Source organism: Canis aureus, chromosome 20 (genome assembly GCF_053574225.1).
Source record: "Canis aureus isolate CA01 chromosome 20, VMU_Caureus_v.1.0, whole genome shotgun sequence".
Taxonomy (NCBI): Eukaryota; Metazoa; Chordata; class Mammalia; order Carnivora; family Canidae; genus Canis; species Canis aureus.
Window position 1 is genome coordinate 20,929,848 of NC_135630.1, and position 15,099 is coordinate 20,944,946.

Below are 15,099 nucleotides of genomic sequence, written 5' to 3' on the forward strand. Positions count from 1 at the left end.
TACATCATATCTTACTAAGATGTCAAAGACAAGCAAAACATATTTGCTGCTCTATGTTTTATCATGCTTCTAAAATGTCAAGGTAATTGTGCTTCCATTTGTTGTGGCTTACGAGAGAGGTCAGCTATTATGCTTTCTACCTGATAGACATAACAAGGCATTTTATTTTTTATTTTTTTTAAATTTTTATTTATTTATGATAGTCACAGAGAGAGAGAGAAAGAGGCAGAGACACAGGCAGAGGGAGAAGCAGACTCCTTGCACCGGGAGCCCGACGTGGGATTCGATCCCGGGTCTCCAGGATCGCGCCCTGGGCCAAAGGCAGGCGCCAAACCGCTGCGCCACCCAGGGATCCCCAAGGCATTTTAACTTAAATCTTAAAACACTGCTTTTGGGCAGCCCTGGTGGCTTAGCGGTTTAGCGCCGCCTTCAGCCCAGGGCCTGATCCTGGAGATCCGGGATGGAGTCCCACATCAGGCTCCCAGTGCATGGAGCCTGCTTCTCCCTCTGCCTGTGTCTCTGCCTCTCTCTCTCTCATTCTGTGTCTCTCATAAATAAATAAATAAAATCTTTAAAAAAAAAAAAAAAGTTCAAGAAAACTAATTAAAACAAAAACAAAAAAACCCCACCGCTTTTGCTCATTTTTCAAGACAGTGTGGATCAAACTTCAATAATAATGATGGCAGTGACTTTAAAACATGGTGATGATAGAAGAGTCAAACAGCAATAATTGTTAATAGTTATTTAGGACACAAAATGGTCCGGGTCTTATGATTTAAATATATTATGTCCTTTAAACTTTAGAACACTCTTATTTGAAGATATTGTATTCTCCTCGTTCTTAAATAAGACCATTAGGAGTTTGACTAAGACCTCAAAGTCTGGAAATAACCATGTAGGCTTACCACCTGTCTCTGACAAATCTGGGTCACCTTAGAAAACTTACCTTCTCTCTACTTCAACTTTCCTTATTTGTTCAAACTGAAAAATAATTATCCCAACCTCATAGATTTCTTGTGAGAAGTAAATAAAATAAATAAGGATAAAGTGCTTAGAACAGCGTTGGCCAACAGTAAGTGCTTAAAGCGTTCACCATGATTATGCCCATTTTTTGGGAAAATCACTTTAAAATGACAAAATTCACTGCTCTCTATTATACTTGACATGACTCAAATCTTAGGGAAAGAGCCAAACATTGTCCTACCTGTGTATCCAGTTTTGCAAACACAGTTGAAGCTTCCTGGAACATTTTGGCAGACAGCACCGTTCTTGCATGGACCGGGCAGGCACTCATTGATATCTCTCTCACAGGCCCTGCCAGTGAAGCCATCTGGACAGCTGCAGGAAAATCCTCCTACTAAATTGTGACAGGTCCCACCATTGTGGCAAGGGGATGGAAGGCATTCATCTATATCTATTTCACACCAGCTACCAGCATAACCTGGCAGGCACTTGCATAAGAAAGGCTGCAGAGGTTCATTTGCCACAGTGATGACGGGAAGACTCTCGTGGCTCTTTAATACAGAGCTCACAGCCAATCTCCTTATACAGCTCCCTCCATTCTGACATGGGCCATGAATACATGAGTCATGATCCACGGATTCTACCTTTACTCCGCTCTGCCGGAGAAGGATCTCTTTGATGCTTTCAAAAAAGGTGGCTACACCACTGGGATTCACATATTGATTATTGTTTCGCTTCACAGCTGCTAAAAGAAATGTTTTATTGTTCTCTTCATATGCACCATAAAGTTGCACAGCAGTCCCTAGGCCTGTCAGCTGGGAGCTGGCAATGCGTAGAAAATGAAGGTAGTGGTTAGTCAAAAAGTCCTTTACTGTTGGAACACTGAGACGCAGTAGGATGCTGTTATCCACTGTAGCGTTAGAAAATCCAGCAAAGAAAACTCGGATATTGCTCGTGACTGTGCTGTGAACTCCATCATTGCTAAGGACAGTGAGATCAAATGTGCCATCTGTTGATCGCGGCTGTGAATTTAGATCACAAGTACCCCTTGGAATACTGAACAGGCTGGTGACTCCCGAAGTAAGGGAGCAGTGGAAGGTGTCTAACACATCCGGATCCTGTGGCTTCACAGAACCTAAAATCCCACCAGGAAACAAATTGCCATAATAATTAACAAATATCTCCACAGTCCGAGACTGTGAAGGATTATCATTTTGGTCTATAACTGTGATATGCACAGTTCCTGTGGAAGACATTTGAGGAACACCAGAATCCCTAGTGATCACAGACAGATAGAAGTCTGCAATCTGTTCTCTGTCGATCTCTCTGGTTGTGCTCAGAACTCCTGCAGTGTTCAGACTAAAATAATTAGTGGCGGGACCTGTGCTCAGCAAGTAATAGGTAAACGGGCCTTGATTTGGAGGGAGATCGGGATCGGTGGACTGAAGGGTCATCACCAGAGTTCCTGGGCGTTTGTTTTCCATAACTTCACCTTCGCTGACGGTCAGCATGGGTCCATTATCATTTATATCTTCTAGGGTAACTAACAGGGAGGCACTCCCTGTAGCTGAGGGGGTCCCTGAATCAACAGCCAAAACTGTGAGATTGTAGATAGGGAGGGTTTCTCTATCCAATTCTGCAGTGACAGTGATCTGTCCTGTCTGTGGATTAATGGAAAAGGCACCATTTTCATTCCCTGATCCAATGAAATAAGAAAACCTGCTCCAGCTGGGGACAGAGTCTGAGTCAAAGGCACTGACAAATGTCACATGAGTTCCAGTTGGGACCCCTTCACTGATCTGAACACTGTAGATGTTTAGACTAAAAATGGGTGGGTCATTGGCATCAAGCACAGTGACATTTACGGTGACCTCATCGATATCTGCACCCCTAATGCTGCCAAAATTCTTGGCCAATACCTTCAAAGATACCCTTTCTTCTTTCTCCCTATCAAGAAGTCCAGAAACATAAATTTGGCCAGTCTTCTTATTGATCTGGAAACCCTTCTTCCTACTGTTACCAAAAATCAAATAGTGTACCTCCCCGTCAGCGCCCAAATCACGGTCACTGGCAAATACTTCTCCAACAATAGTACCTTTGGGAGCTGCTTCTGAGATTTCAAAATAGTAGAGTTTGGAAACAAAGCGAGGCACATATTCATTTGTCCCTTTTAATTGTATATTAATAGTGGCAAAACTGCACCTTTCTTCATCAGGGACATTGAAAGCTTTCACAGTAAGATGGTAGCTCTGCTTGGTTTCAAAATCCAAGAACCCTTGAGTGGTAATGACTCCTGTGTTCGGGTCAATGACAAAGAGGTCACTGTCAGATGACTGTACGGTGTACGCAATCACAGCATTGGTTCCAGAGTCAGCATCTGTTGCATTTAGGTGGATGACAGTTGTTCCACTTGGGGCATTTTCCAAAACAGTAGGGAAATATTCATCAGGGAAGAATACTGGAGAATTGTCATTCACATCAATCACATTTACAGTCACACTGCAGTAACCTGTTCTTGCGACCCATCCTCCATCTGTTGCACTAATAGTCATTTCATGTTTCTGGCATAATTCATAATCAAGAGCTTTGGCTAGTGTTAATATACCTGTGGAGGAATTGATTGCAAAAATGCCTTCTTCATTTCCTGAAGAAATACTGTATCTAATTAAGCCATTCATAGCTGCATCTCTGTCTCTTGCAGAAACAGTTCTGACAATGGCCCCGATACTGTGGCTTTCGGGGATGGTTGCACTCATGTGACTTTGAGAGAATTCAGGTGTATGGTAGTTTTCCTCGGTGACAATTATTTGAACAGTTGCTTGGGATGATAGTGGAGGGTTTCCTTTATCTCTTGCAGTGACAGTGATCAAAAAGTTTTGATTTAAGTCAGATATCAGGGAAGATGCTACTGAAATCCACCCTGTACCATTGTCCAACTTAAATTTTCCGAAATGATTTTCATTAGAAATTAAATATTCCACTTCAGAATTCAGTCCAAAATCTCTATCATCTACTGCAGTGACTTTAATTAACTTAGTACCAACTTTAACATTTTTGGTGACTGGAGTGAAATATTTAGTTTTAAGAAATTGTGGCGCATTGTCATTACTGTCCACCGTGTTGATGGTAACTGTTGTCTCACTTAGTAATGAAGGATTACCTCGATCTGAAGATGTCACTATAAAACTATGTCTGTTGATGTTCACATTACTGAAGCCACTGACATTCTGGTATTTTAAGACCTGTTTATTGAAAATCTCTCCTGTGGTGGCATTAATCCTGAAATACTCTGACTGAGATTTTATAAAATAAAACACTTGTCCATTTGATCCCTCATCAGGATCTGTTGCAGATACCTGAGTCACTTTGGAGCCAATTTCAGTAAGTTCAGGGCAATCTAAATAATAGGAGGGTCTGCTAAATCTTGGAGCATTGTCATTGACATCCGTCACAAATATTGTGACGTCTGTACTTACGGTCCACCCAGAATCATGTGCAGAAACTCGGATTCTGTAGCGGTCCGTATCTTCTCTGTTTAAAGGTCTACTAATTACAATATCCCCTGTGCTGGGATTAATTGTAAATGGAAGACTTGTATCCATTATGGAATATCTACTAATTGCATTTATATCAATGTCTTCATCGGAAGTTGTGACACGTGTAACTGTGTATCCTAAAGGGGAATTTTCAGGAACGTAGGCACTGAATATTTGAGAAAACCTAGGGGCATTATCATTTTCATCCAAGATGTTAATGATAACTTTTACTGAGGTACTCTGAGAAGGAGAGCCTTTGTCTGAGGACTTTATGGTAAGCACATACTGTGATACTTTTTCCCTGTCTAACGGCCGAATGCTTCTAATTTCACCTGTGGCATGATTAATAGTGAAACTATGTTCTTTGTTGCCATTAACAATTTCATAATCTAACTGTCCATTGGGTCCACTGTCCTTATCCATTGCTGAAACAGTAAGTATTTTGCGAGGAGAAAGGTTTTCCAATATTTCAGACACAAATGGATCTTCCCTAAAAACAGGGGAATTATCATTGACATCTAGGACTGTTAGATCAAGTTTCTCATAAGAGGATAAAGGAGGGAAACCTCCATCCCTGGCCTCTATCCATATGACATATTTTTGTATCTTTTCAAAATCCAGAGGTTGACTAATGGACACTTGCCCTGTTAATTGATCGATTTGGAATGTACTGCCAAGGTTCCCACTTGCAATATAATAGGACAAAGGTTCTCCTCTCAAGGAGGACCCTGTAATGGTGGTGACAAGAGTGCCGACTGGCTGGTTTTCAGGAAACATGAAAGTCTGTTCTTTGGCTCTGACTTTAGGGAAATCTGCCTTATTCACAAATCTAACAGTCACTGTCGTAGAATCTGTCTTTGGAAATGAGCCACCATCTTTTACATGTACAGAAAATGTCACTTCCGAAGCCCCATTTAGTGGTCCAGCTGCCATAATAGCTCCTCTCAGTGGGTCAATGTGAAATTTTTCAGAGTTTCTACCCGAGAGAGAGTAATGTAGTTCAGAATTGGGTCCAATATCAGCATCTGTGACTGTAACTGCAAAGACGAAGGAACCTATAAAAGAGGGAGTGTGCAGTTATAATCACATGAAACCCAAATAAAATATTTGCTAGTAGATTAATGTATACAAAATATTATGTTGCTCCCTAATATAACTTTACTTTCTCATGATTACTGGGGGAGAATAGTAATTCCTATATTATCTCTGAAATTCCCAAGTCAGATCTACTTAAAGGTAGTCTTCAGGGACTGACCTGCCATTTTCTAACTAAAACCCATATGGTCTACTGGATTTAATATTTTTCAGTAGGCCTTTGAGAGAAGCACGGGGAAGAGCAATGGCTAATCATTCAGAATTATAGTTCCTAGGAGGAAAATCTGTACATAACACAACTTCCAACAAATATGATACTACATGAGCTCTGCTAAAAGCTCTGTCTCTAACCAATGAAAAAAAGATAATTGCTCTATATTGTCTTAAAACCTTGTTGAATTGCCACACAGGTAATCATGTCAACAAAATTTTTAATATGTTTTAAAATATTATTTTGATTCTTTATATCCATTGTTTCTTAGCAACATTTGTGAGCTATTATCACAAGGAGATAATATACAATTAGATAAATCAATTAGAGCAATTATAAAGTAGTATGAAATAAGAACTGAGGAAGAATGGACTCAATTTGGATTCCAAAAGTTAGTGCTTGGGATGAATGCCAATGGAACAGATTGTACCAGGAATATGCAGAAAAACTGCCATAAGGACATGTTTTTGATATAGTGGTTCAGAAACTTTTTCCAAACCTGCACACATACCCCTGCAGTAAAGTTTGTGACAAAAGTGAAAAGTCTTTTATTAAGGCCAGTGATCCTGATCAATTATAATAAGTCTAATGAGGAAAAGATGCATAAGCATTACATACTCACTTTTTATAGGGGATGCTATATTGCATCACCACACATTGGATGTAATTAGGATCATGTCTGTCAGCATCATTTCAGCTAAAGGCCTTCATCAAAGATTTATGAGTTTGATATTGACATTTCCTTTTGATAAAAAGTTGGCACAAAAATTTATGCATTTTATACTTTGGTATCAATTTGACATTCTCAAGTGAATATAAGATCAAAGATCACTGAGGGGAGAAATCCTGGATCCATATACTTTTTCTTCTAATTAAAAACATTTTAGAGCAAGGCAAATCAAATTAATTTGGCCTATATTTGTACATTTTCTAGTTTGAAATGCATCTCAAAGATTACAAATGGCAGATTATTTGTGCCGTTCTTTTTTTTTTTTTTTTTTTTTTAAGATTTTATTTATTCATGAGAGAGAGGGGGGGAGGCAGAGACACAGGCAGAGGGAGAAGCAGGCTCCATGCGGGGAGCCCGACATGGGACTCCATCCCAGGTCTCCAGGATCATACCCTGGGCTGAAGGTGGCGCTAAACTGCTGTGCCACCGGGGCTGTCCTATTTGTGCAGTTCTAAGGGAGGTTGTCTTTCTTTACAAACAAGCAAATGAAACCAATCTAAATTGAAATGAAGAAAAAGAAATGCAAGGATGCCTGAGTGGCTCAGCAGTGAATAAATAAAGCAGTGTCTCTCATAAATATGAGAGAATAAATATGAATAAATAAATAAAATCTTAAAAAAAAAAAGAAAAAGAAAAGAAAAAGAACAAAGAAACAATGTCCCTCCTCTCAGGGAATTTACAAACAAATTATGTCTCCGGGCAGAACCCTTCTTGACTCGGAAGTGACTATTTTAATCGTTTGAAAATATTAAAGTAGTATTAAGAAGTAGTATGAGGAAAGATGTGGCAATTATAAAATCTTAAGCACAATTGTTCTAGGATAAAAGAATTAATTTATGAGATTCAACGTTCCTGCAATTTCATTAGTCAAAACAAGTTGAACTTTAGAGGATTTGCAAATCTAAGCTAGATCAGAAATGTTCACATAAAAGTAACAGAAATATACTTATAGAAAATGCCCAATGTATAGTTGCATTTATCCATGAGACCTCAGAGTTGGCTTGATTACCTGGAGGAGTAGGAGACGGGATGTGAGTGACATATGGGTGATGTTGAAATCTTGGTGGATTGTCATTGACATCAGTCACAGTGACGAGCACACTCGTGGAACTGGAAAGAGGCTCTGGGGATCCGGCATCACTGGAAACCACAACTAAAGTATAATTCTCTTTTGTTTCCCTGTCTAGCAATGCACTTGTGATGATTTGTCCCGTGGATGGGTTGATGGTGAACTGAGAATTTCCACCAATGATCCTATAACTAAAGAGAACAGAGATGGGGATATTTTTTCTGGTTATCATGTTGTAGCATCTATTCACTAAAATAAAAAAAAACAGACAGAAATATAAAACAAAATCGCTAGAAGTATGATCACACAATTAAAGAATATGTCTAGAAGATAAATATTTCAAATTTTATGAGGGCATCACATTGACAATCTTTACTGTGAAATATCCAATGAGCTCAAGCAGTTCCTCACAAGTTCTACGGATTTCTTGGATCATACAAGGCCCCAAAGTATACCCAGAAGATGACTGTGTTATAAATAAGTGAACCTGAAAGCATAAATCAGAACCTCGCTCTAATATTGTGGTTAGTGGCCAGGATCACAGATGAACATCTGTTAAATGAATCTAAAAATTATTTTTCTGTTGTGTACCATAGTAAACCAGAGATCAGTTGAACTTCTTATTTTTTAAAGAAATAACACCGTATTTGACATCCATCGACTACCCAGAACAACTAAAGAACAGATTATTTATACAAAGACATTCCTACTTACTAATTCTCTCATTTGTCATTCCTCATATGGCTATGCTTTTCTTTCTTGTTGTCAGGAGAGGTATGACATTTTCATGGATATTCTGATGCTAACCAGATTGGTTAATGAGCAGGAGTTTCCACTGAGAATAGCTTCTCTCTTCTTTATGAAGGGGAAAGCTATCTGTGTATTCCTCAAAGATCAACTAGAAAAGAAGTAGCTAAGCTTGAAGGTTCAGAACCTGGCTGTGGTCCATTGTTTTTAAGGTTGGAGGGTGGCAAGGGAATGGATGTCTTTAAAAGGTTTCCTCTTTATATGAACAAAGAAATACCCTTGTTGGAATTAACTCCATGTTTCGATAGTTTGGTTTGTGCCCATGAAAACAAAGCAACTGAAAGTATCTAATAGACAGCAGAAAAAGCCCCATATTGCATAAAGTGGTGTGTGCATTCCTCCCATTAAGCTCACAGTTTAAAACAAACATTTCAGCATTTTCAACCTTTTTTTAGAGAATCAACTGTTGGATAGCTGATATTTTTTAAAAATATAAGCCCTATAAAACAATAGCAAAATAGAATAAAAGAAGTAGACAGGGAGTTTTGGCTGAGAGAAGACTTCAGTATTTATAAAGCACTTGATATCACTCAGATTTTTTATATCACTCAGATTTTTAACACTTTTTGGTACACTCACATGTCAGGATCAGAAGTAAATGAGAATAGCATCTCCTGGACCAGCAGTGACTCTTTATACAGTATAATTGCTGTCCTTACACACCAAATATCTAGCCCCTTTATCAAAATAAAAATATCAGTGATTTGTAATTGAACTCTTAAAGTTAGAAATTCAGGACTCATGAGATAATCAAATTGTTTTACCTATTCAATAAATTCTGTAAGAACCTGAATTCTGAGAATTGTGTGATTTTATTCTGGGAAACCTTGTTTCTATCAGTGGATGTAGAAATTACCATATAATTTAATGGGGAAAAAAGAGTAATTCACAGCATCACAAATTTTTTTTTAAAGCCTTTTAACAGGAAAGATCAGGGGTCAATTAAATATTCCTGCAATCATTCACAAATAAAAATAAAATTAAAGTGATGAAAGATGCATGCAAATTTAGATTTGGATTTTTGTATATGAAAAGACCATGGTATATAAAGAAAGAACAATGTGTTGAAAGGCAAATGATGTGAGTTCTGGTACCGATTTAATGAAATGGTTCATAATGAAATCTTGTGCTATAAATTCTTATTCTTTATTTTATGCTATTATATATGCGATGGACCATATGATTGTTTAAAAGTAATTAACATCTTTATTATTCTTGAACGTTAAAGAATAAAATCATGTTACTATGCGATTTTTTTTCTAGACTTTACCTGATTCTGAAGTATATCAAAAGTTAATTTTAAATATGAAGTGTTCTGTAATGTCTCATTACAGCAGTGAAACACCAGCATTGCACAATTTATACTTATAAATTAAAATATACACACACAGACAAACATAGAATGGACACAATGGATAAACAATGAAAATAATATGCTCAGGTTTGCCTTTCCTCTATCACTTCAGTCTTGGTTTGGTTCTCATCCTTTCATGTTGATCTTTCCTGCTTTTTTTTTTTGTCCATATTAATTTCTTTGGGGTATAAACTCTATTAGATTGGGTTTTGTGCTATCTTTTTAACATCTAAACATCTATGATGGTCTTTAAAGATTTGCAGTATCTTACTGTGTTCCTTTTTTTTTTTTTTTAAGATTTTATTTATTTACTCATGAGACACAGAGAGAGGCAGAGACATGGGCAGAAGGAGATGTAGGCTCCCTGCAAGGAGCCCAATGTGGGACTTGATCCTGGAACCCTGGGATCACACCCTGAGCCAAAGGCAGATGCTCAACGACTGAGTCACCCAGGCATCCCTCTTACTGGGCTTTTAATATGTACTGAACACACTACAAGGCATTTTTTTTTATATGCTCTCATTTAACTTCAAAGCAATCTGACTCTTTGGTTGTGTTTTGGATTTTTTATAGATGAGGAATCTGAATCTAAGAGAGACTAATGTAGTTGCACAACAAAGCATACCATCTATAAATAGTAAATCTAGAGGGTTTTTTTTTTTAAGATTTTATTTATTTATTCAGAAAGACATGGAGAGAGAGAGAGGCACAGACACAGGCAGAGGGAGAAGCAGGCCCCCCGCGGGGAGCCCGACGTGGGACTTGGTCCTGGGACTCCTGGATCATGCCCTGGGCCGAAGGCAGGCACTAAACCGCTGAGCCACCCAGGGATCCCCTAAATCTAGGGTTTGAACTTCCATCTTTATGACTTCAACACACACTTATTTCATTATACTACAATATAAAGAAGGTAAAACTCAGCCTGAACTGAGATAAGAAATGCTGTAACTGTTTGCTAAGGCCAAAGGGGACTCTCCTTGTTTAAGATGTGTCAATATAGAATTGGCTTACATTGATTTGGTTCAATGCAAATCAACAAATATGTTAGTTATTTGCTGATTCAAGAATAAGAAAGTACTGTTACAAATTATTGGCATACATTGACATCATTGTTCTCTACAATCTAAATCAATCATTTTTGCCCTTGTAAAGCTAAAATATCCCAGCTTGATTTAACCTTGTTTGCCTTTTTCTGAGATCTACTAGGATAGTAAAGCCTGTGCTGTATGTTACTAGACTATGATAATTTAGTAATAGTTAAGAGACGGCACTTTGAAACACCATTCATTTGGGTGTGAATTTTTACCTCACTCATAACACTTAAATTCATAAAATGCCTAAACCTTTCTAAGCCTTTTCTTTCCACCTGTAAAGTGTGAATCACATATGCATTCCTTTCACATGGTGGTTTTGAATATTAAATGTAATTTCATATGATATGCACTTGGAATTGGAATTGGTACATGACAAGAATTAAAATCCAGGTTTACACATGTAACAGCATATACATATATGTAGTTGTAATTTAATAATCTATCATTTATAATATATTATAATCCATCTACTTACTTAGTTAAATGGATAGGCGGACTAACAGAGACATGAATTAGAAGCTAAAAATCCTGTCTCCAAGACTACATCCGAAATGGAAGAAAGAGAGATAGAAAATTAAGCACAAGACCAGGCAGTTACACTTAAGTGTTATGAATTACCATTCAGTGTTCCATTCAGAAGCATTGCTCTAGGTATCCAAAAGCCAAAGAGGCCGCTTGTGAGTGAAATGATTAAAAGAAAGCCATCCTTGAGGAAGGCTAAATTTAAGCTGAGTTTTAAAGGGGCTACCCATCTTACAATAGTAGTGAAAAGGGAGAAAGGTGTTCCAAGTTAGGAGTCAGCAGATTTTCTCTGGAAAGGCCAGTGTTAGTAAATATGGCTTTGGAAAATCATTAAGAGCTCCGCTGAAATACTCAACTTGCCACTGCAGTACAAAAACAGCCATAGACAATACGGATGTGAACGGGCATGGCTATATTCCAAAATGACTTTATTTACAAATGCAGGCACTGGGCCGAATCTAGCCTGCAGACTGCAGCTTGCAGAACCTTGGTTTAGGATAAAGAATAATTTGAACAAAACCATAAAGCTTGAGAAAACACAGATTCCTTTCCCAGGAGCAGAAAGTAATCCAGTGAGCCTGAAAGTTTGGCTATATGTTGAGGATTTGGGCAGAAAAAGCTGGGGAAGATGCTGGGGCCATTTATGGAGTGACTGGAATATGGAGACTGGGCATTATGCCATGGACAAACTGGAAGTTGAAAGATTTTCAGGAAAAGAGTATCATTGTTAAGGCTGAGCCCCTGAATGCCCAAGCTGGTTCATATTACTGCCATTGCTCTTTCATTCACTGACCCAGGCTTTACTTCATCCAGATCACTTCCTACAACACTGAGAGATAAATCATCATAAAATGTAGACTATTCATGTTATTGCTCAGCTTCAACACTTCAGTTGTTTCTCCCGTTAGATGCAGACAGAAGTGTGATTTTCTCATTTGGTCTACAAGGCCCATTCTTAACCCACACCAACCAGACACAACAGCTTTGCTTCTCAGACACTGCTTCTGCAGAGCTCTTTGCCCTTGTACCTGTTATTGTCTTTGCCTAGAAGGTCCTTCATCCCTTATTTGTTGACAAGCTACTTCTCAGTCTTTCTAAAAATCATTAACTACTTGAAGCTTCTACTGATTTCTTCAGATAGCAACAAATATGCCGTCCTCTCCATCCATTCTGTACTTAAACTCTACTTGTCAGCAGAGTACTATAATTACAAGATTACAAAATTATGTCCTGTACTGAACTGTTCTCCTTGTGGGAGCTAGAGGGCCCAAGTCCTCAGAACATAAAGTGCCTGGGCCATAGTGAGGACTCCAAGATTATACAGAACAGTGTGGTATACAGATTGGAGGGATTAGAAACCAGAGTCAGAGAAGAAAGTTAATTTTTATTGTAATAGTCCAGGCATGATGTAATTGTGGACTGAACTAAAATCTTGGCAAGAAGGATGCACAGAAAAGAATGGGTGCCAGAGGCATTAGTAAAGAAGAAACATGAGAACTTGTCCATTGACTGAGTATAGAGGGAGAGAATGACCCTTGGCTAGCAAACGTGGATGAAGAAAGCAAGGCAACACCATTAAAAGAAAGCAGAATGCCAAGATGAGAAACAGGAAAAGTTAGGAGTTTCTGATATGTTGTGCTTCTGATGCCAACAGGACCTCCAGGTAGGGGTGTCCACCACAGAGTTATAAATATAGGCAGGGAGTTTGGGATGGAGTCAGATGGAGAACACAGATTAGAGTTTTCTGCATAGTTTTCTGGGTGCTTGCAACTGTGAAAATTGATTATTCTCTCTTGCTCTCACATACAAAAAGGGGAGGGCAAAGAGGACTGAGAAAAAGCATTGTGGGGAATATCCAAATTATTCTGTAAAGAGAGGAGATCAGAAGGTGAATTAGAAAATGTGGTAGAGATGCAGAGTGAGAAACAAGAGATAACATTTAAATAGACATTGAGGAGGAAAAAACAAATGCCAAGAGAAAGGACGACCTATAGTGCAAATATTGCAAAAGGTAAAGGAAAATAAAGACTCAGAAAAATCACTGGACTGGATAAATTTCAGCAGGATCTTTGGATAGATTCTTTTTTTTTTAAATAAAGCAATGAAGGAGAAAATCAGATTGAAACATTTTCAAGAATAAATGGTTAGAGAAAACTGTGAGGAAGTGACCCACTCTCTTAAAAATGTAGTATAAAAAAAATAAGTAAAAACAACAGCTCTAAGAATATTGGAATCATTCATTCAATGCATTTATTTGTCAGTCACTTCTATATTGCAGACATCATGCATGTAAGAATATATTAGGAATAAAATAGACATAAGAATAAAATGGAAAAAATTAACACCAATTTAGTGACTTTTGTGTCCTGATAATTGTATTAGAGACATTTATGTTTCTTAACTGATTGCATATATACTACTTCACACATAATAGGTGATATTTAACTCTCACAAATTATAAAGTAATAGTTCCTATCTCCACTTTTACTAATGGATATACTGAGCCTTAGAGGCACAAATGTGATTTTTCTAGGTCATGGTAGGTAAATAAAGGAATTAGCATTCAATATCAGTTATTAGATATTCTCAACATTTCCATAGGGGTCAATACATGATCCAGGGAACAGAGAAGATTTGAAGATCCAAGAGAGAAATGCAAAAACTGTTAAATAAAGATTTGGAGGAAATTAGATGGGATGGGATTAGAACAGAGAGTAAGGTAAGGGATCTGCCTTTTTGTTTTGTTTTGTTTTGTTTTGTTTTTAGGGATCTGCCTTTGAATGTTGACCCTGTCAACATAGTTTCGTGAGTTTCTCCAATGAAAGTTAGAGGTGAGATTTAAATGGAGATTTGGACTGGTTGGGAGAAAAAAGGGATACACATCCCCAAAAGCTAACTTCTGGAATGGATGTCTGTCTGGGAAGCAAATATATAAACTAGATAAAGACTAGGAATTAGGGCAGCCTGGGTGGCTCAGTGGTTTAATGCCACCTTCAGCCCAGGGCCTGATCCTGGAGACAGGGGATCGAGTCCCACGTCAGGCTCCCTGCATGGAGCCTGCTTCTCCCTCTGCCTGTGTCTCTGCCTCTCCCTCTCTCTCTCTCTTTGTGTGTCTCTTAAGAATAAATAAGTAAAATCTAAAAAAAAAAAAAAAAGACTAGGAATTAATACAGGCTAGTTTACCAGATTGGAAAACACTAAAAATGAAATAAAGTATATAACTCAAAGTAAATGCACCACCCATCAAAATGTATAGCTTGATCAAATGGGTAGAAAGAAAAATATAAATAAATATGCTATGTACAAGACTAAGGTAGACCATAAGGGAAAATTAACAAATTATATGACAAGTAACGGGTTGTGCTATTAGAGAGCCCATCAGTAGTTGGGTAAATGACTTACATGTGTGATATTTAAATAAGCAATATAAAACAGCTCTATCAATCTGGAGAATAGATTTCTCTTGGATTCTGTGATGAGTAAGGCATGATTGACACTTAATAGAAAAATCTATTTTATCTCATTAAAAATATACGAGGACAGAGTAAATAAGATTTAGGCTGGTATAATTACTTTATGAAAACATTTTGAATCTAAGCTATAGGAATTGTCTATTTTAGGATAATGGATTTAATTATTTTTACAAGATAAAAATAGCTTCCATTTCTATATTATCTGACTCTATGACAGTCAAAGTCATCATTTAAAGATTTTTACA

At 37.8% G+C, this 15,099-nt stretch overlaps 1 protein-coding gene across 1 annotated transcript in view; it reads right to left on the minus strand.

Annotated features, from left to right (window-relative positions):
* Positions 1–15,099, minus strand: part of FAT4 (FAT atypical cadherin 4) — a 177,006-nt gene that overhangs the window by 38,840 nt on the left and 123,067 nt on the right. Inside the window, exons 8-9 of the mRNA XM_077861111.1 lie at positions 7,545–7,795; positions 1,205–5,554 (exon numbers count right to left, since the gene is read on the minus strand). Of these exons, the coding sequence (XP_077717237.1) occupies positions 1,205–5,554; positions 7,545–7,795 (4,601 nt within the window). The remainder of the gene's footprint in view (positions 1–1,204; positions 5,555–7,544; positions 7,796–15,099) is intronic.